The 22,273-nt window shown below is 42.3% G+C and overlaps 1 protein-coding gene and 1 long non-coding RNA gene across 2 annotated transcripts; one reads left to right on the forward strand and one right to left on the reverse strand.

Moving 5' to 3' along the window:
- Positions 1–36: 36 nt before the first annotated feature.
- On the reverse strand, positions 37–16,684 carry MLYCD (malonyl-CoA decarboxylase). Its single transcript, XM_068203127.1, has 5 exons — positions 16,028–16,684; positions 10,778–10,890; positions 9,472–9,628; positions 8,836–8,985; positions 37–1,383 (listed from the first exon to the last, which is right to left on the reverse strand). The coding sequence occupies exons 1-5, from the start codon at positions 16,667–16,669 to the stop codon at positions 850–852; spliced, it is 1,596 nt and encodes a 531-aa protein (XP_068059228.1). The 5' UTR covers positions 16,670–16,684; the 3' UTR covers positions 37–849.
- Positions 16,685–16,720: 36 nt separating this feature from the next.
- LOC137481396 (uncharacterized) lies at positions 16,721–20,032 on the forward strand. The gene is made up of 2 exons (XR_011003478.1): positions 16,721–16,817; positions 19,647–20,032. It is a non-coding gene; the product is annotated as an uncharacterized lncRNA (long non-coding RNA).
- The last annotated feature ends 2,241 nt before the right edge of the window (positions 20,033–22,273 follow it).

Genomic DNA, 22,273 nt, shown 5'->3' on the forward strand with positions numbered 1-22,273 from the left:
GTGCAGGAGGGAGATGCTGAAATCCACAAACCATGATTTACTGAGAAAGTTTGTTTTATTGGTTTATAAATCACACCTACCTCTTTATTAAAAAAGCTCTTTATCAAGTTAAAACATTACCAGAGCCAACATATAATATACATATTTAGAAACTCCTCACCTGATTCCCAAGTAACACTCTGGATTGTTCTCCTCTCCTGTCTGAACACTTCCTTATTGCTGATTAAATTTTAGCAGCCAAAACATGCAAATCTAACATAACATACCTGCTGTACTGAGATCTTGATTTTGAAACATTAGTACATTAGTGCAAGGCTTTTCCATGCTCCAGCAAAGCAAGGGTTCAGTGAGTTTTAGATTTAAACAGGAAAATACCAGGAAGCTTTACATGAGATTTTTCTGAAGGTGCAAAGGATAGATATTGTAGCAAAAAAGAAAATGTAGACTGCTGTTTTGATAATATATTTGACCCAAAATTTACCTTTATTCCAGGTACTTTGGTTCTCAACAATCTATAGCAGCATTTTGACAGAGAAGTGCAGCTCCTTTCAAAAACAGCTTAAATAATTTATTACCAACAGAGTAACGCTGGCTCAGGTATTTCACATTCAAGCTACCCCCGGGCTGTACCTGTTGAAGAGGATTTTACTCTCCATTAACACACAACTCCAACCCCTCTGCACACACCACAGCTGATTCAACCAGGTGGAGTGAGCAAGACCCTGATAACCCAGGTAACCCCGAGCACATCTGCCCTACAAGGTGCATTCTGACTGAAGTGAAGACACTGCAGGTGAGTGCAGCTCTCAGCAGTGAGGAGCACTCATTCTGAGTCTTGCTGATGTCCAGCTACAGCTTGCTGTTCTGCTGGAACTGGGCCACCAAGGCCAGCACCTGCTCGGAGGCTCTGACCTGCTTGGAGCCCAGGTACAGGGCACTGTTGGAGGCCGTCTCCTCCAGGAAATACCTGTAGTTGACCATCATGCCACAGGAGGCCCCGATGCCCCGGGGGCTCGTGTCCCCCATCCAGTTGATCCTCCAGAGCACCGAGCCGTTCTGCAGGTGGAAATTGGCCACGGGGTTGAGGGCATAGCCTCGGTGCTTCTCCCCATACAAGTACCAGGCACAGAGTCTCATCAGGGGGGAATGCAGCACCTCAGTCAGCTTTTCTGACCTCACCCACTCGTTGGTGTTCAACAGTTTCTTTAGTGTGTCGCTGGTGGGGTCTCCTGTGATCTCAGAGATTTCCTGCCATTCAGATTCTGTAAAAAGTTCATTCCTTCCCTTTTCTTTTGTCTGGGAGGAGAAGAGACCAACGAGCCATTTTGTGAATCCTGGGATAGGTGAAAGTGTGGAAAAAGCTTCTATCTGAGGAAGTTCTTTCTGTAGACAAAAGGAGAAAAAAAAAATAATGAGTGTGGTCATGATTGACACAGAGAAGTTTGAGTCAAAGGGTAGATGATGGCTTTTGCTTTTTGGCACGTGAAAACCAGGGAATCTGAGAAGAAACTGATACACGTGGACACAAAAAAAATGGTAAAAAATCCTCCTGGCAGTAACAGATTAGTGATGAGAAGGCACCGGGAGCACACAGAAAATTTTACCACTGACTGAATCCATTCCTCACACATCATCTCTATAAAAGTACTTTACAGTACTTAACACCACTGGGTTCTGCTGTTATCCTTTTACAGGCAGAAATAAACATAAAATCACAGGCTATAAAGAAGTGATTCTGAAGAGAGTATTTTTTAAAATAGGTATGCAAGTTTGGAAAACCATTTAAATACTATTTATTTTTCATACATAACTTTTTTTTAAATATCAAGGGCAGTTTATTATTTTAGTCTATTGTAAAATCAAGAGGTATTATATTTAGATTTTTATGGAAATAAGTATTTCCTGAAGTTTTGAATGAAGTTCTTAATAAAGGCCAGCTACCTTTAATGATATTCCCTAAACCAGCAAGAAATACAAAGTGTGTGAATACGTTTTTAATGCAAATATAACACTTGTTTTAAGCATGTAAAATTTATTCTCTACTCCTACTAATTTCTGGTTAAACACTGCTAACTATGAAATCATGTAAAGCCAAACATACATATGGAAAACTGTGTTACTTTTGGGGCTCACCAGTGTGAAGAATAAAGTCACTGCCACTTGGAATGAACACAAGATGGATCAGGCAACCCTCCTGGAGGAGTGGGGACCAAGGAACAGAGAGAAGACAGAGCTGAGCTGAAACCACCCCAGTGTTGGTTTAATTACTGTTCCAGCAGAAGAAATGGTAAGAACCAAGACATTCATCAACATTACAGAAGCATCTTAATGTCAGCAGAAAATTGTCTTTAAATGACTACAAATGTGTTTTTTCTACCTCGAGGACGACCGAGGTAACCATTAAAAAGCCATCAGGGCTCAGCTGGTGCTGCCAGGTTGTGTGAGCTGCAGCTCCTCGCTGCTGCTGAGCTCCACAGCTGCCACCTGCAGCCTGCTCCGGGAGGCTGCAGGGTCAGGGAGGCTGCAGGATCAGGGAGGCTGCAGGGTCAGGGATGCTGCAGGGTCAGGGATGCTGCAGGGTCAGGGATGCTGCAGGGTCAGGGAGGCTGCAGGGTCAGGGAGGCTGCAGGGTCAGGGATGCTGCAGGGTCAGGGATGCTGCAGGGTCAGGGAGGCTGCAGGATCAGGGATGCTGCAGGGTCAGGGAGGCTGCAGGATCAGGGATGCTGCAGGGTGAGGGATGCTGCAGGGTGAGGGATGCTGCAGGGTGAGGGATGCTGCAGGATCAGGGATGCTGCAGGGTCAGGGATGCTGCAGGGTCAGGGATGCTGCAGGATCAGGGAGGCTGCAGGGTCAGGGAGGCTGCAGGGTCAGGGAGGCTGCAGGGTCAGGGATGCTGCAGGATCAGGGATGCTGCAGGGTCAGGGAGGCTGCAGGGTCAGGGAGGCTGCAGGGTCAGGGATGCTGCAGGGTGAGGGAGGCTGCAGGGTAAGGGATGCTGCAGGGTCAGGGAGGCTGCAGGATCAGGGAGGCTGCAGGGTCAGGGAGGCTTCAGGGTCAGGGAGGCTGTAGCCAAGCACCATCTCTGCTATTCACAAGACCTCCTCCCTTCCCACAGCAGCTTCCCAAATATGGCCCTGCTGTCCTGTGCCTTGCCTGTGACACACAGCCAGCCCTGCAGTTTGGTGACACAGCCGGGTCACCTGCCCTGAGCTGAAGCTCTTTGTTATTTAGATATGTCAGCCTAAGAATTCTTTTGGGACCTGGCAGGGACAAGAAAAGCAGATCAAGTTACACCTTATCAAAGAAACACCTAATTTCATCTCCTTAGAGAACAAGATATAGAAAACCAAGCACATTATTTCCTAAAATCATCCATTTCTGTATCTTATAGAACAAAACAGCATTTTTGCCATCAGAGCTCCCAGGAGATCCTGACTGGGTCATGCTCACAACTGCTACAACTACCACACTCACATAGTGAAAGTCTAGTAAAGAAGTAGAAACTTTTTTCAGGTTTCCACTAAAAGACACTATGATATTTTATTTTTAAGAGTAATTCGAAAGCTGATGTCTTTAAAACCATCTGTGAAATCCAACCATCAGGTTTTCTTGCATGTGCATTCCATAAAATTAAGAAGTTCCTTTACAGACATCTCTTACACTTTTGTTTTGCTCCAGAACAGAGCTGACAGGGCTCTCACTCAGGAGCTGAGTACCCTATTATTGCTTCCATAGGGTACCAATTCCAATCTCACCTGCCAGCCTGCAGAGCCCGAGGGCACCTGTGCAGCAGTCACGATGACAAAAGGGACAATGAATTATTTCCTCCCCTCTCGGTGTGGTATTAACAACCTCTGCAAAGTTCCTAATGAAAGAACTGACACGGATTCCTGGGGACACTGAGTGCTCCTTGATCATCACCCCTTTCAGGAGTGACCTGTTCACCAAGGCAGCCCCGAATACTTCACAGGAGTTTAGCAGCTCTTACTCTATTAAAAACACAAAATGGGAAATTGTGGGTTTTTTACTTCTCAGGACAGATAAGACATGGGAAAGTGACCCCATTTTGAAGGTACAGTACCAACTACTACATATCTGATAAAAGCTTTATTCAGAAGCTTATCTGAGGCATCCATTTCTTTTGGAAAAATAAATAAATGCACTGGAGTGAGCACATTTATGTTTTGCTAAATTCAAGGGCTGGTTTCTAAGGCTGTTGGTGGAATTCCATTAATGTTTACTTTCCTGTCAGAAACCCACAAACCATTAAGAAACAGCTGCTAGTTTTGGTTTGGGGTAGATTTTTGTGTTTGATTGTTGCTTTTTGTTGTTGTTTTCATTTTCCTTTCCTTGCAGAAGAGCATAGATTTCTCCCATTATCCATATCTCATCTGAAACTGTCTTGCACTCTGAAAGCTGCAGTCCAAGGTCACATTTTTCATCAATGAAATCAAAGCCTGTTTTGGAAATTATGATCTCCCCAGGTCACCTAGATCAAATTAAGGTAGCAATTATCAACAGCCCAAGCAGAAAGCTAAAATCTGCCACCAATTGTTGAGCATTCTATTGAGTCACACAGCAGCTATCAGTTTTCTCCCTCAAATGCCACAGGCTATAAAATCCTAAGCAGTTTTCTCAAAGGCTTCAGCACAGTTATCTGTGTCTGTCATCTGCTGACTGAATTGCCATGATGTACCTTCTGCAGAGCCACAGACTGCTTGGAGTGGCTATAAACACATTGGGAATTAAATGTCTGGCTAATGAGAAATCCATCCACCTCCTCGTTCACCAGCACCCATCAGCTTGCTAGAAATGATCTGCCTGCACTCAGTTTGGGGTTTGTTTGGCTTTTTGTAGATGTCTGAAATAGTTTCAAAATCTAATTCATTTCTGGGAACAACACAAGCCTCGATTTCAGAAATACAAGAGATCATTTTTGTTGCCTGCTCCCTGCTTTATATACATTAATATAAACAAGAGACTGCACAGAATGCCTACACAGCCTATTCCCAGATTTGTGGAGGAAGAACTGGGATCAAAGTGGTCTCAGTGGCCTAATGAATTCATCCCAAAATAATCCCAACAGGATATGCTCAGAAACAACAGAAGCCTGTACACAAACCCCTTCCATATTATCAGTGTGGGAAACTTTTGTCAAGAAACTGCCAAAAACTGAATAACCTGCTCCTGAGAGCAGCACGGTTTCTCCCAGGATGTCCCTTGTAGGTGACACCAGGTCCAATTCTCATCTCCAGAATATCCCCCCACTTTACCCAATTATACAGAACAATTCCTGTGTCAAATGCCAAATCTTAATGTCCAGGCAAAGGTTAAGGATTCCAACTGCAAACTGTGCACACAGGGGAAACTGAGAACTCCATTTTGTGCCTCAACTTCATCCATCCTCCATCTGCATAAATTAGTGAGACCCAAAAGCAGCAGCCACCAATTTGTACACAGTGCCTCAAACTAACAGTGCTCAGTGCTGTGGTGTGAAATCCTCATCACTTTTCCCAACAATCCTAAGAAAAACCCATTTTCAAGGAATGCTTTCAGGAGGGAATCAGTGCTTGGCATCCTTTGAAGGTGAAAAGTTCTGCCTCACACAAGCTTATGTTTAGCAGAGTACGTGACCAGTTCAGGCAAATTAGCAAGAAGATTTCTAAAATATTAAATTATATTTTAATTGTGTATTGATGAATTATTAAGGAGTATGGTACTACCTGGATTTACACCCATCATTTTCTAGTTTAGATCAAGGTTTCAGTACAGTTTTTGAAATCCTGTCAGATGAAGGCTTCAATGCAGAGGGGTTCTCAGCACACTCCTAATTTTGTGCATATCTTTTCCTGCCCTAATGATACACATTCATGACAAGTCCAATCTGGAGTGTCCTCATGAAGAATGACAGCTGGGATTTCAGGTTGGAGGTTACAGTGGCACTTACAAGTAGAAGTGTCAGAACAGGTTACCCTAAGGTAGAAGTCAGGTGAAGGATTTTTACTGGAGGATAAAAGAAGTTTTAAGATTTTGCAGCACCTTGGGACAACACAACTGAAACAGAATGCTGCAGATCAAACAGATGTCCCACAAAAGTTAATTCAAATGCAAGTTACAAAAGTGTCTTAATCATCAATTCAAATAAAAAGAAAAACAAAATCCTTGACCCTTTCAAATGGTCTCCTTTTCCCAATGCTTTTTATTACCAGTTAAATTAAAGAGATTCTCAACTTCTGTAGCCTGGAACACTTGGTGATTTAGCAGCACTTCAAAAAAAGATTTGTTTATTGCAAAGCCATGCAAAGGTGACATAAAAAATCCTCTTCCTATCAGAGACCTCACCCATCTATTTTTACAAAGGCTGCTGGACAGCAGCTTAATGAGATGTAATTTTTGACCCAGGACTTTTTTGCTGAGGCTGGATTGTTTCAGCTGCTGTCACCAAGTCCACTCAGCACTCCTGTATACTATTTGTCCCCCCTGAAGTGACTGTAATTCTGCTCCCAAGAATTATGTCCAACCTGAATAGAGACAACCTTGGCAAATCCTTTGCTGCACCTGAGCAGAGAGAAAGAGAGCACATGTGTGCAATTAATCCACAGAAAAAGCGCTTCCAGAATTTTGGGAGCCAGGCAAAACAGGATGCCAAGAGTATTTACTCATTGCATGCCCTGCTTTGGCCTGAACAACCCTGACTTTGTAGAAATTCCACAGTGGAAGTATTTTGAAGCTGAAATACAGAGGGCTTCTCTCCTCTGAGGGTGAGGTCCCCTGAGATGGGAGGCACAATGTTTGTAGCTGAAGCTGAACGAGGAGGCCTTGTAGAAGAGCATCAAACCATTGTGGGAACAACAGGACAAAGATTTAGGGTCACTGCAAAACGTGCAGTGGGAGATGGTTCTTGCACCATTCGAGACAAACTCGAGGACAACACTTTGGAATGAAGGTGGAGAAAGTGTGAAGGAGTGGAAAGAACAGGAGAGAGAAAAATATGAACATCAAAGAATGAAGACAAAACTATTAGAGAGCCACATCCCCAATGGATAAATATTCCTGGATTATCCTTTCTATCTTCTTTAGCCCTAGAGTGGTTCCCTTCCAAACAGGAATGGTGTAGGGGCAATGCACAGAGGTTCTTGTACCTTTAATCTGGGCATACAGACTACACACACACCTCAGTCCACGTCCAATTTGTCACACAATTTCCTACCAGCACGTTTTTCACAACACCTTTAAGCAGTGTAGGAAATTTGAGTAGGGAGGAAGATCTCCACCTTTGGCATTGCATGAAAAGCACTCAAGTTTTCAAATAATTTAAGATTGAGGGATTAATTTTATGATTAAAATGTATTTAATAGCCTCTCAGCAAAGGGTTTCCATTTAAAACACTGAAGAGGGGCTGGGTTTCAAACACTGAAATGTAAAAACTTTGCCCTAAGTATAAATACAAAACACACTCTTCTGTTGGGCACACTGAATTTTAAAACCTGCATTAGGTTATCTAAGCATGATGTGTGTTTGCCTTTATAACTCACAACTTTGCTGGTATTGCAAGCAATTAGTGATGGACAGATACAATGTCAACAGGGTTACTTTATGAGAGCAACTCAATTATGCAGAAATTATTTTTCAGATGTGAAAGCAGATAACTGCATGAATTTATTCCAATTTCCCCTCACTCAAGATCAGACAGATGGCATGGCCTAATTATACCTGGACTACTGCACTTTCAACAATTAATCTAAAAACCATTCCAAAAGGAAGAAGCAACAAAATTCAGCCAAAATATCCATTAAAAATAAAATAAAATAAAATAAAAAACCAAAACTACTTCAGGGCAGCCAGCTATGATTCAGCAATTAAATAATCTATCACTTTCTGGCAGTAGAAGTTTAGAGCATCCAATTTTAAGATATTTTAAGTAGGACTGAAGTTCTAAATCACAGACAGATTTCCAGACATCGTTACTAATCCAGATGTGAAACAATGAATATAAACACAAGCAGTGATCATTACTTTTAAGTGGCAGTTTTGTCAGCAATTTAAGTAGTAAAGACTGTTAAATAAAATAATGTTCTCAGTGCAGGAATTTGACTGGCTCTCTCACACCCCTCTGTACATGAATTTTCATTCCTTTCTCCACTTGCTTGGAAGAAGGTTCCAAGTACTAAAGCTATTAACAATAATCCCTCAGCCTGCAATGATTTTATCTAAATTCACAGAACTGACTGGCAGAGAGTAAAAGATTCTTTAGACTTTTAAGACATTTTCTTTTCTATATTTCAAGACATACCAGGGCAAAGAAATCTCTCTCCTTTTTATTTTTCTCAATAGATGTATTCGGGGCACACATGCACACTGCAGAAATAACCAGTGGCAATTCAATATAACAAACAATGAACTCATTAATGGCCAGGAAATGTTTCTGTTCCTTGAGCAGCTGTAAGATTTTGGAAAAGGCACTGTCAGGTACTTTGAAGAGAGAATATCTTGATCAGGCTCTTCCCTCTCAACTGAGAGGCAGCTGAATTGTATCAGAGCAGAACAAGGCTGTGTCAAAGCCACCTTCAACAGAAATGTTCTCATTTGACTTCAGGCAACCACACAAGGAATTCACTCGGAACATGTCAGCTGTGGAACACAATCTACATCTGGCAGACATCAAGCAAGAGCAGAAAATGCTCTTCCAGCTCTGCACATCTCCAAAGGCTGCTTGGGGAGCAAGTTCCAAATGCAGGGGATGCCCCAGCAGCTCCTGGGCCGAGCAGTGACATGAAGTGGGAACTAAACCATGCAGGGCAAACAGACCCTGAGGCCCCCCTGGCACACCCACCTGCAGCTCTTTGACAACTCTTTTGATGAGGTGAGTCCCAAGTTCCACCCCCTGCAGGCCCTGCTGAGTCAAACTGATGGAGTAGAAAATTGCTGTTGTGATTTTGTCTGTATCTTCTGTCTCTAAAGGCGGCACTTCTTTCACTATGGCCTGGGAAAATAAGGATTAAAAATAAAAAATGTTAATAATAGTTATTATCAGCATTATGGAGAGGTTTTTCTTTTTAACTTTTTAACGCATTAACACTTTTCCCCACTGTTTTATTCATTAACAATAAAGATCTGATAAAAAACTAGGAAGAGCTGCTTATTCATTAGTAAGTGCAGGGAAAAACTGTAATATGGTTTAAAGTTTTTAGAAATAATTGCAACAACTTTGAAATGTTAGTCTCATTTTCTCTAGATATTTCTTATCTTTTCTTATTCTTCTTGCTCTTGAGGAAACTCTCAAAATTTCAATTTACATAATACACAAGACAGACAAAATACCCCTGTAATTTTTACAAGCTAATTCTCTCACCTCTTCAAAGAGGAAACCAAAGCAAATATTGCCAAATTATGGGGAATTGTGGGTTTTTAAATAAGCACACTGCAATTTGAGCACTTTGCTGTGTACTAAGTGCCTCAGGGGCTGTACCTGGATGCTGCTGGAGATGTCACTGGTTAGTGCCACGTGCAGGACAATCAGTGGCTCTCCTGGGATGGCACAGTGAGAGAAGAAGTAGCACCTTCTGTAGGCCCCGACTCGACGCTTCATATCAACCCAGTTTCTGACAGGGTGCACAGCTTCAGAACTCAAGGAGAAAATTGAAAAATAAAATTACTATTATTAGTAATTTTTTTATCATCATTATTATCATCATCATTATTGTTATTATAATTTCATTTAAAACAGAGGTTAGCTGCCCTACAAGCTCAGTGCTTTTCCCACTGATGTCAGTGACAAACTTTCCAATCAAAAAACAAGAATCAGGATGTGAATAATGTAAACTTGCCAGCAAGCTGTGCCAAAGTGGATTGTAAAGGAATATTGCACAACCAGTCACTAGTGTGTTTTGCCAAATTGCCTCAAAGAGTAATTAAATATTACTAATTATTTTTGTTTGGAAAATTCAGCTTGTACAAGTTCTCTTTGTCTCATCAACACTTAACTAACGTACTTTCAGAACATTCTAGAGATTATTTTTTTCTTCAAGATTTTATACAACAAGGTGGTCCATCACATAATGTAGTAATATTCAGAAATCAGTGTTGTAGATTCAGAAATCAGTGTTGTAGGTTCAGAAATCGATGTTGTAGGTTCAGAAATCAGTGCTGTAGGTTCAGAAATCAGTGTTACAGATTCAGAAATCAGTGTTACAGATTCAGAAATCAGTGTTGTAGATTCACAAATCAAAGCTGTAGATTCACAAATCAGTGTTACACATTCAGAAATCAATATTGTAGGTTCAGAAATCAGTGCTGTAGGTTCAGAAATCAGTGTTACAGATTCAGAAATCAGTGCTGTAGGTTCAGAAATCAGTGTTACAGATTCAGAAATCAGTGCTGTACATTCAGAAATCAATGTTGTAGAGTACACTGTATAAAACCCAAGGTGCTTCCTTCACATGTAGTTTACAGGTGATCCTGTGCATCTCACCACTTCCAGCCAAAAGCACTGCAGCACCTCTGGGAATGTGGGAAGAGTAACTGAGAAAGTTGGAAGGAAAGACAGCACTCTACCAGTGCAGTGTGGGAGCTACAGGATCAAATTATGGCACAAATTATCCCCTTTACTCTTTATTTCAATCTGTTTTTAAATTGGGCTCTACAGACTGTTAATGCAAATATTTCATAATTACACTTTGCCTTCAGCTCAGAACAGCAGAGTCTTGAAAACAGGGAATCTCTGCAGTCCCAAGCATTCCAACACCTCTTCATCAAGGACTCCTTCCAGCACTTACTCACTAATTTTCTGGAGTACTTCACAAGGTGACTGCCACGTGACCCGCTCCAGGTTGAGGAATCCTGTGCAGAACCACTCTGAGAGCATGTTCTTGAGAACTCCATTCATTTCCTGTAAGAGAGCAAAGATGGAATGAGCTGCTGAATAAGCAAGGTAGAACATGGAAATGTGAGTAAAGATAACCTCGCTTGACTCCAACTACAACACTTGGAGCTTAAAGGAAACTCATGGATCTGCTTTAGAAGATTAACCACAAAATAGTCCAGGACTGAACCAAGGAAAATCCTTGAAGGGATTGTCTGCAGTGCAAGCAGGGACAGGGAAGATCAGGCAAAACACTGTGGACAAAAAGCAGACAAATGGGTTGAAGGTTTTGAGCAGATTTGACCACAAGGCTGCAGTCTCACAGTAGCTCAGATTTCAACACCATGGAAATACCTTTCAACAGGATGCAGACAGAATTTTTCTTCTCTAAAAACATGAAAATATTTGAACAAGAAAAATAAAACTCAGCAGCATAAGACAACAGAACTGGAAAATCAAACCAGCTTTGGAACAGTATGAGATGAAACCCAACTGCAATGTCAAACCCTTTCATTGGCATAGTGATTCACTGTAACAGTGATTTTTACATTCCCTACCAGTTTCCTGCTGCCTGTATTATTAAAGATTTCCTGTCTAAATGTATTTGAATTTAATAAGTATTCTTGAACTCAGCACAGCATGAATATCCCTAAAAGAGATTCCAGAGCTTGTTCTGCTTTCTTCCATTTGTCTTGTACACACGACAGTGTGATACCAACTAACCAACAGCCTGATCAGAAACCTGGGCTTACCTGAAACTAACTTAATAACCATTTACTTCAAAACAAAAACTCCTCATCTTCCATTCAAACTTTCATTAAATAACTACTGCTGCACAAAGAAGAGACAAAAATGAAGCTCCAATGTACTTTACCTTGCTACATTAAAGAAAAACAACTGGAAAAAATATATAAATCTAATCAGAAAACCTAAAATATTTTTCCTAAATTCAGATGTAGTCTCAGGACTATCATAAAAGTAAAACTATTTCCTATTATAACCTAATCAAAATGAAAGTTGCAGAGGCACTTGTCAAAAGACAAACATCAAAGCAGGTTTCTGCTTGCCAAAGTAACTGCCACAAGTATTCCAAGACTTAAAAAAGGACAGGTTTATTCCTTAACATACTAGAAAAAAAAAATTAAAACCCAGAAGAAACAGCCATTCATCTGCACAGAACAATTCTGTCCTCCATGATATTTTTTTTTCAATACCTTTTCTCTAAACCAATATAATCTGATTGGTTTGTTTATTCTGACTTTAAGGTACCTCCCTTGTGAATTCTTTTTCCTGCACAGCTCTGAAGTTTTTAGATAATAACCATAAATCACTTTGGTCAAATATCCCACACTGTAGTGGAAGTCTCCAGGCATTGCAGGATTGTTTGGTTTGTTTTCTTTTGTAGGGGCACACGGTAAACCAGAAAAACAAGCTGGAGTAGTGAGATGTGGGGGCAAAGGAACAGATTCTTCAGGCTCTCTTGGCACCCATGTGCTTTTTGAACAGCAGTTCAGCTGCAGTGCAGCAGGCAGAGAGGGAAGTGGATGGCAGCACTCCTGCTGGCAGCATTTCCTCATCCTGCTCTGCAGCTCCTGCAGTCACACGGCTCAGGATGAGCTCAGGACTGTCATCCTGCATGGAAAGTGGGACAGTGGGAAGCCTGGAGTCATGAGTTCTGCTCCTCTGAAGGTTCAGCAGGAGATGCCAATGGAACTGAGGGCAGTTTTCATTACAGAGCTGCTGCAGCTCCAGGGTGCAGCTGGACAAAAGCAACGCAGCTGTAAGCAAAGAAGAAGGTGGAGTGCTTTCAGTAATGATTTGGGGAGAAATAAATATTGGTTTTGGGGAATTACAAGTCATAAAACCTGTCAGTTGTGAATAATAAAGTTTTATAAAACAATAGGGCACTGTGCAGGAATTTGAATGGCTCCAGGTGGAAGGGACCTGCCAGGATCAGTGAGTCCAACCCCAGCTGGGCCTGGAGAACAGGACACAGGGGATGGCTTCAGACTGAAAGAGAGCAGGCTGAGATGGGATATTAGGAATAAATTGTTCCCTGAGAGGGTGGGGAGGCCCTGGCACAGGTTCCCCAGAGAGGCTGTGGACTCTCCATCCCTGGAATGTCCCAGGCCAGGGTGGACAGGACTTGGAGCCCCCTGGGACAGTGGGAGGTGTCGCTGCCCAGGGCAGGGGGTGGCACTGGATAAGGTCCTTTCCTACCCAAACCCTTCCAGGATTCCATGATTCCATGATTCTGTGCTGACAAAACTTCTCGGTGCAGAAAGACATCAAAGTTTTCACTATCCAAAACTTCTTTAAATCAAGTCATCTAAACAAGATTCTGACTTGTGCTTAATATCTCAGTGTACAGGACACTTCCAAAAAGCTTCACTCCAACAAGGCCAGGCTCAAGTTTGGGTCTCTTATTTTGCAGATTCAGTGGCAGGTTCTCTTATTCTGTAAATTTAGTGGTATGTAAATTCTTATTTTCATTTCTGAGGCCTTTTTAGTCATAAAAATTACATCTGCAACGCTTCATTAAAAAGAAAAGCAAACACATTCATTATTCAGCATCCCAGTTTTAAATTTGAGCAATAAGACATACTCAGATTAGTATTTCAAATTACCAGCTATACTTCAATTTCTGCTAGCCAAGTCTAATAAATTGTGGTTATTTTTTTCTCATTCTGTGTTCTTGCTACGAGACAGCAAATTACAACCTTTTTAATCTTCACATCAAGTACCTATTTCTGGGACAACAAATTGGAAAACTCTTACGAAAACCTCCAATTAATTATTTTTTATTAGGAAGAAATGCTTCTCTGATGAGGGAATTATTTCACTTTCCCTCTCAAGCTAATAAATAAAATACCCTTCACAAGAGTTGAGCTTTCCCGTGTTTTTGGAATGTTTGAAGTTTTCAACTTGATTTATTTAATTTGGGATGCTTGGCAATATCAGAGTAGATCTGTGCTGGGGGGGGGGGGGGTTGATTTGGTTTGTTTTGGGTGGGGTTTTAGGGATTTTTTTTTCTGTTGGATTTTTTTTTTTGCCCCACAAATTACCTTCAGAATCTACATAGAGAATATTCCTGGTGAGATACTGGAAGAATATCCCTACCAGCAAACCAGGATTCAACAGTGACACCAATTAAAGGGGACTGGTTTCTGCTTTGTTATTGCTAATAGTAATTACTGCAGTGCTAATGGCAGTGCTGAAAACTCTCCTGGCTCTTGAGGTTTATGTTATTGGACATATTAAAATTAAAAACATTATTTCTTCCCCCCCCTCCCCCATTTCTGCTGGACAATGAGTAAATTATGCTCAAGCACTTTCAAGTGACTTAATCACTTAAATGTGATATTTTACTGCTATCTTTTGAACAAACACAAAATAGAAATCGTACATCACCCAATATCTGGGCAGTCTGAGCTGCTTTTATGCTGATAGTGCTGAGAAAATAGAAAAATATTTCATATTTACAACACAGCAAAAGGCAATCCCAGTTTTAATAGGTGTTTCAAATTACAAAGTAAAAACTAAGGACAGACTAAGAAATATTTTAGATAGCTTGAGCAAAACCAAAATCCCAGGAGGCCACATAATACATTCTGTAATTCTCCACCAGCATCAAGGAGATCCATTTAATTCTATCCCCACATTTCCTTGTCAGTGCAGACACAAATATACAGAGGTTATAAAACTCTTGTTTTAAACATTTGTCTTTATGTTAGAATTGAAATCAACTCTGCACTAATGAAATGGCTACACAGGACTTTTGATAGGCAAAAACCAAACTCTTTTTTATGGACAAACTTTTAACAATGATGGTGCTTCTTTTTTTTTTTTCCACTAGATCAACACAAGACCAAGATTACAAATACACTCCAACCACTGTTTAATTATGGAAGGAGGCTTATAGATAAATCAATTTGACAAAAAAGCTCTCTTTTTCATTATCTTTTGCCAGCAACTTAAACTTTTCACTGACTTTTTCTAAATCATATGGAAAGATGAAGAATATTTTAAAAGCAATCGTTGAATGATTTGCTACCTGAGATCATAATGTTGTGAATTTTTCACCAGAGTCATATTTCAAGGGCTGAAATAAGCAAAGTGAAGTAAGCAAGCAAAATGTAATAAATCTCAAGAGGAAAATGCTGGCACAGGAAAACTAAAATGTTGCAGGTGAGTGGGTTCTGAACAGCAAGAGGAAGAACTGCACCCACGAAACAGATTTTCAGCAAATTTCACTCTGTGCATTGCAAAAGCTCATCAGAAATTCAACTGTTTATAAGGATAATGGAAAATCAGCCTCCTGTGGTGAAAAGAAGGAACAGAACACATGAAAAGAACATGAGAGAGGACAAAAACTGAAACAGCACCATGAAAAATAATCAAGCCCAGCTCTGCTGTAAATTAACTTTTAAAACAATGCTTTGTGTGCCAGCACTTCCCAGTGCCACTCTACTGCTTCACAGCAGGGGCCACTTCCTTCCTGAGTGTCGGACAGGCAGCCCCCTCTGCGGCCATGGCCTGGGGAAGGGCTCACTCGTGTCTCTCCAGAGAATTATGGAATCACTTATGCTGGAAATCTCCATCGAGTCCAGTCTTTGACCATCACCACCTTGTCAACCAGACCATGGCACTAAGCGCCATAAGCAGTGGTTTCTTGAACATCTCCAAGGATGGGGACTCCACCACCTCTCTGGCTCTGTTCCAATGTTTAATTTCCCTTTATGCAAAGAAATTCTCGCTGATGTCCAAGCTGAGCCTCCCCTGGCCCAGCCTGGGGTCGTTCCCTCTCCTCCTGTCCCCGTTCCCTGGGAGAAATCCCGATGCCCCCGGCTGTCCCCTCCTGTCAGGAGCTGTGCAGAGCCCCGAGGTTCCCCCGGAGCTCCCTTTCTCCAGGCTGAGCCCCTTTCCCAGCTCCCTCCGCCGCTCTTCATCGGACCTGGCCCCTAGACCCTTCCCCTCCCCTGGACCCACTCCAGCACTCCAATGTCCTTCCTGAACTGAGCAAAGCCCCACAAAGCCCCCAGCAGTGAATTGGGTTCCCGGGACTGGCTCCCAGCCGAACGCCGCTCCAGGAGCAGCACCACGAGCAGGAAAAACCACATCCCCCACGCCACACTCCCTCAGAGCCAGCCTGGCCAGCCCTCACCTTGACGTGGGGCCCATCCACCGCCTTGCTCGCCAGCCCCTCCATCAGGTCGGCCCTGAGCTCCACGAGGAAGCGCAGCCCGCCCTCGAGGCGGCCCAGGTGCTGGAAGAGGCCGCGGTACTGCGGGTTCAGGTAGTAGCGGAGCCGGTCCTCGGCCTGCAGCAGCGCCCCGGGCTCCCTGCGCTGCTCGCGGGCCTGCAGCACCTTGGCGGCGGCCTCGGCCACCCGCCCGTGCTCCACGCCGAAGTCGCGGGCCAGGCGGGTGAGGAGCTCGGCGCGGGGCGGCCCGGGCTGCAGCGCGCGGTAGAACCGCACGAACTCCGCGCCGCGCAGCTCGGCGGGCGGCGGCGCCTTCTCCTTGGTCTCGTAGGGCGGCAGCGGCGGCACCGAGCGGCGCAGCAGCTCCTCCATGCCCGGGGAAGCGCCCGACGAGAGGCGGCGCGGGCCCCGCGCGGCCCAGAGCAGCGGGCGCGGGCACAGCCGCCTCATCCCGCACACCGCCGCAGGCCGCGGCGCCGCCCCCCCGCGCCGCGCCGCGCGCGCTGATTGGCCGCGACCGCAGACTGACAGCGCGCCCAACCAATGGGAAGTGAGGAAAGCGTGGCGGGGCTGGGGGTGTGTGAGGGGTGTGCCGGCCGCCATGTTGAGTGCGGCGATCAGAGGTCACGGGCCGCCCCTCATGGCCCGGGGATCCTCCGGCAGCGCCCTGCTCTCAGAGTTCACCGGGCTGCACTTTGGAACCGCGCAGTCATATCGGACACAGCGCCAGGCTGCGCCAGGCGGGGGTCAGGTTGCACGTTGGGAGGAATTTGCTCACAGAAAGGGTGGTTAGACTGTGGGCTGCCCGGGGAGGCGGTGGAGTCACCTCCCTGGAGGGGGCACTTGGTGCCGCGGTCTGGTCGAGAAGTCGGTGTTCGGTCACAAGTTGAACTTGATGATCTCAGAAGTCCTTTCTGTGAAAAATGCATATTATATGGCTCTACGCAGATATTTACTGTATGTATTATGCTAGGTTGGAAAGTTATGCTGTAGTAACATTTTAATAATATAGTAAATGTAGTTTTGTAATTGAAATTAAGCTTTAGTAGTTAAAATAGAAAATATGTGTGTGTGGTATTCTTTTTGCTCAAGAGAAGGAGAAGATAATCAAGAAATTATTCACACAGAGATAACAATTACAGAAACCCCTAAATCTTCCAGAGGAGAGGAATTTATGGCTTTCCATATCAACAAAAAACCGAACTTCTCCAAACTCGACTTAGACTTCAAGGAATTAACAGTAATTCCTCAACAAGTACTGGACGAATTTCTTGTTTTAAATAAAAAAAATGCATATTCATGAAGTGATTTGTGTATGCAACAGGTTACCCCCTTAAGGAGGGAATTCTTTTTATCGGGGTCCTTCTCCTGGCTCACTTTTGTCCAGAGAGAGATACCCAGCCCGGGCTGTAACTTTTTGTTGTTATTGTCTCTTTAATTGTCCTAACTCTAATTGTTTAATCTTTATTACTATACTTGTATTAATTTTTTTCCCATTTTATTTTTAGTAAACTTTTATGAATTTTTAAAACAAGTGATTGGCGTTTATTACACTTTCCAACCTCATTGATTCTGTGATTCCGTGAATCATCAAGATTGGAAGAGACCTTTAGGATCATCCAGTCCAAGTGTTCACCCAGCGCTGCCACTGTAACCCTTAAACCACAGCAACAAATGCCAGAAGCAGACACCTAAACATCTCCAGGGATGGTGACTCCATCACCTCCCTGGGCAGCCTGACCTCCCAACCAATGAAGAAATTCTTTTCAAATACCTAATTTGAATCTCCCCTGTCTCATTTTAGGACCTTACACTGTTCACAGTGTCCTTCTCCCCTGTGGCTCCCGTATTTCCTGCTGGGGTGTGCTGGGTTTGTGGAACACCACTGAGCACCCAGGCTTGCACAGCTCTGAAATAAATCATTCATGTGTGTCTCAAGTGTGTCAGTATTGGCTTGGTGCACGCCAGGGAGCAAATCTCATTTCCTGGGCAGCTCCCCCATGTCCTGAGGAGGCTGTGCTCCAGGAAAGCTGCTGGTACTTTCAGGGATCACAGCCCCAGGCCAGCCCTGCTGCAGTTTTTGCTCTGAAAGCACTGCAGGAAACAACACAAATTTGGTTGTGCAATTTTGAGGCCACAGACCTGAGCGTGGCCTGTTCTTAAAGCCCTGTGGCAAAACACTCGTCATGAGCCCAAAGTCCTCTCAAGTGTGTCAGGACCTTTTGTGAATGAAGTTGAGCATCTCCATCCTGCTCCCAGCTCAGGCTAACAAAGGTAAGACTCCTTTGGACATTAAGGATTTGCCTCCTTTAGACATTAAACCATCAAAACACACAGGTCATGATGTCAGTGAGGTTAGAATTGAGCAGCAATTGTCCTTGGAAGCACAGGGAATTATGATTCTCAGCGTTTGAAATGAGAATTGAGGAGAGAATCAAGCCTTCTTTGGCAGTGAAGAGAGAAAAATCTGCCTAATTACAGATTTTGGAACAATATGTTAGAGATTCTCAAGGAAGGGGACAAAAGAAAAAAAAAGCAGTATAGTCCTAGGGAACTGAGGGTCATAAGATAAACTATTATACCCTTAAGGGAGGGAAAACATGACTCAGAAGCATTAAAATATATAAAAACTACTTTTTTAAAAAACATTTCAATCTCATTAGCAATGAATTAAGCTTCAGAAAATCCCTTCCCACCTTTAGAACTTAATTTTCAGCTAAATAAAAAGCCTTCAAAGTTGGCTGGTCAGTCCTTTCCTTCTCCTTCACCTCCCCAGGAAAGGGGCTGCCAAAAGAGCCTCTGTCTATGGCAGATTCCCAGGATAATGTCTTTGGAGAAGAGGAGTAGGTAGGAGCTTCCACCAAAAGTTGTGATGATAATTCTATATGCACTCTTTATAGCAATTCTGCAGTTTTAGATAGGGATGCATTAGACAAGTACAACTTTTTCCATTTGAAAACTAAAATAAAATGTTTTTAGCCACGCCTCATAAAAAGAGGTGGACAGACTTTTTTTTTTAACAAAGGAGACCTAGAAAATGAACTTTTCATTCTATATGTTTAAAAATTATCTTAAATCTGCTGTGCTTGTTCAATGTATAATCCTGTAATAAACTTCTTCACAATCTGATGCAGATTTGGTTGACATAAGCCCTAATTCTGTGCTAAAATTAGTCTAGTTAGTCTTTTCTATTCAATGATAGCCTCATGGACCAGCTCAGTTTCTGATTCAGAAATTTCAGGAAGCCTGAGATAGAGACGTTAGCACAGGGGGAGAGTGGTGATGAAAGATGAAGGCTCCAACCTGCCAGAAAATGGTCAGCACTTCTCAGGATCGATTCCTTTTAAAAATCCTATATAGAAATGCTTCTGTTCTTTCTCTTTTGACAGCACTCTCAGATTGGCCTTGGGTAGGATTCCTGCAAGAACAGAGCTCTCTTGCATGACCCATGGCCATAAAAACCATCTACCAGCATTGTTCATCCCCAGAACCCTCTGTGGTGCAGCTTGTAAGGCTTTGTCAAGTAAGACATTTCTTTTGAAACCTTCTACTACTTCTTTTTTATTTTTTTTTCCCCCAGGGAAAACTTACTATCTGCTTCAGCTGCTGCTTGGAAAATGAAAACACATCTCTGTCTGTCAGGGCCTGGGGGCACCACGAGATGTCAGTGGCCCTGCCCAGCCTCACCTGGGACCTTCTCCATGGATTCAGGAGCCCCATTTCAGCTCAGTCTGGGGGTTTGAGACCCTTCTGCACAGGGCTGCAGGGGCCCCTCATCCCAAAATTCCAGCCCCTCTTCCCCGGATCTGCCTTGCCACCATGGACCTTTATTCTTGAAAATGTTTATTTCTGAAAACTGAATGTTATTATTAGAAAACTGGAGATTGAAAGAGCCTAATTACACTTCAGTAATTGTAAATTTTGTCTCTGAGCAAAAAGAGAAGCTAATAAAAGATGGAAAGTCAATTTGATTCCAAGTCAATCTGATCCTCTTTTTTTCTTTCTCTTTAATCTGTTCAAATGTTAGGTAAAAATAAAATACATGGCCTGGATTCTCTGCTCAATAATTCCACTATAGCAAAGACAAACTGATTTATGATGGAAATGAAGGTAGTCCTGTGGCTTGGGGTTTGTTTTGTTTCTTTTCTGTATTTGCTCTTACATGCAGTGCCACATAAGAGTATTTAGGACAAGAGTCTGAGCTGAGAAACTGACTGTGCTATTATTCAGGAGAACAGGAGAGCTTCGGTTCACTTCAAAAGAAACAAGATGGAGCCAATGATTTCCAATAAATCTGTGTTTGTGCCTGCAAAGTGTTCATCCAAGGGAGATTTGTCAGGAAACATCTGACAAAACCCTACCTATCCTAAAGGTGTCTTATTCGTGTTATAACAGGGTTTATACAGAAATTTCTTTTTGAGTTCTCAAATTACAGATTTTTTTAAAAGATCTACTAGAAAATATTAAAAATATCGATGTGATCACCTGAAAACCAGCCCTGATAAGAGGAAATGTCTCTTCCTCTGTCTTCCTTTCAGCACAGTGCTGGCAGTGGGAGAGCAGAATGGGAAGCTGTGCAGCAAGCTCTGAACACATTTTGTAATAGCTCAGAACAGAGTTTGTAAAATTACTTTAAATGAGCGAGTATCCCATTTTGAAGAGTTCATAAATCTCACAAGATACTGGAAAAAGCAAACTTGCTGTAGTTACTGAGTAAAAAGCAGGATCTTTTCAGCTCTTTGCTCTGCTCTTCAATTATTCAGTCCCTCCAAACAGGCAGTTCTGAGGGTGGTTTTGTTCCAGCTCCCCAAGCTGGGTGTTTAAAATGAGACAGCAACGTTCCACTGTCAGAGCTGTAGGCAGTGTTTAGCTTTAATCTTAATTTTAGATAAATACAACACTGTTTTATAGAATTACCGGGCTTTAGGCACAGGAGGCTTGTACTGAGAGCCTGCAAGATCAGCTCTGTGCTCACAACTGCAGTTTTCTTTAGTTCTGCCTGGGTTCAGGATTTCCTTCCTGAGTTTTTCTTGTTTAATTTGCCTGCAGTGGGTTGTTCTCCAGGTAATGACACTAAGTACTGAACAGCAGAGGTGTCTGCCTCTGAAATCAGATCATGGGAATATTTGTTTCATGTGATTAATCTCTTTCTATCCAGCAGTTCTCTGAAATAATTCTGAACCTGAGGATTTTTAATTAAGGCACTGTAGAATTGGAACTTTTATCATAAAACTCTGGTTTCTATGTATTTTTTCTACCAAATTTAGGAATATTTATAACTGACAGTGGGCCATTTCTAATGTTTTATCAAATATTATATATATATATTTTTTTTTTTAAAGGAAAACCAAAACTCTTGGAGATTTTAAGAAAAGTCCCTAATATCTCAAGGCATAATTAAACTGATTGTAATACTTTTTTATTTTCAGCCATGGGTCCTAAATACAATGTTGAAACATGTCAATATTCATATGAACATTGAATTTACTTGCTTTATTGTTTGATACTCAATTTTGCTGTTACAGGGTTGATAGTAAATAAAAGTGGAATATTGTACATGAATTTACAAGTCAGTGTACTTCACCCTTGTTACCACAGAATTCTTGTAATTATCACAGAGACTGACCCCACAGAGGAGCAATCCAGCCACTCTTCCCCCCTCTATTTATGTTGGTATCATGAAAAAGAGCAAAAAACCCACAAATTTCTCTTTTAGTATGAAAAACAAAAGGTAAATGTTAGCCACAGTTGTTTCCCCACCACGACTTTACAAAAATCCCTTTTTTCCTAATTTTGTATTTCCTCACTTGGAAAAGTCTTCATTGGTGATTCAATTCCTAGATAAATCTTCTATTAGCATTTACCAGCTCATTCAGCTCCTTGATATTAATTCTTGTTCAGGCTTAGATGGCACATTAGAGGAAAATGAGGCTAAAGATTTAAGCAGATACTTTTAATTATGTCTGGCTCTAATAGAAGATGGACAGAATCTTACAGGGCAGAATATTAAGCTACTTTCTCCTGCATGAAACTTTTATACTTACAGCACAAATCATTCCGTGTAGGAGCAAATTCTTCCTGATTACAGTTTTTTCAAACTGATGTTTGTAGTTTTTCTCCTTCATTGCTGAGACAGATTTTTTTGTGTGTGTGTGTGAATTTGGGCATCTAAGTACTAAATGAAATTCCCTTCCAGCCTGCAGAAAA

This window comes from Anomalospiza imberbis, chromosome 12 (assembly GCF_031753505.1).
Source record: "Anomalospiza imberbis isolate Cuckoo-Finch-1a 21T00152 chromosome 12, ASM3175350v1, whole genome shotgun sequence".
Lineage (NCBI taxonomy): Eukaryota > Metazoa > Chordata > Aves > Passeriformes > Viduidae > Anomalospiza > Anomalospiza imberbis.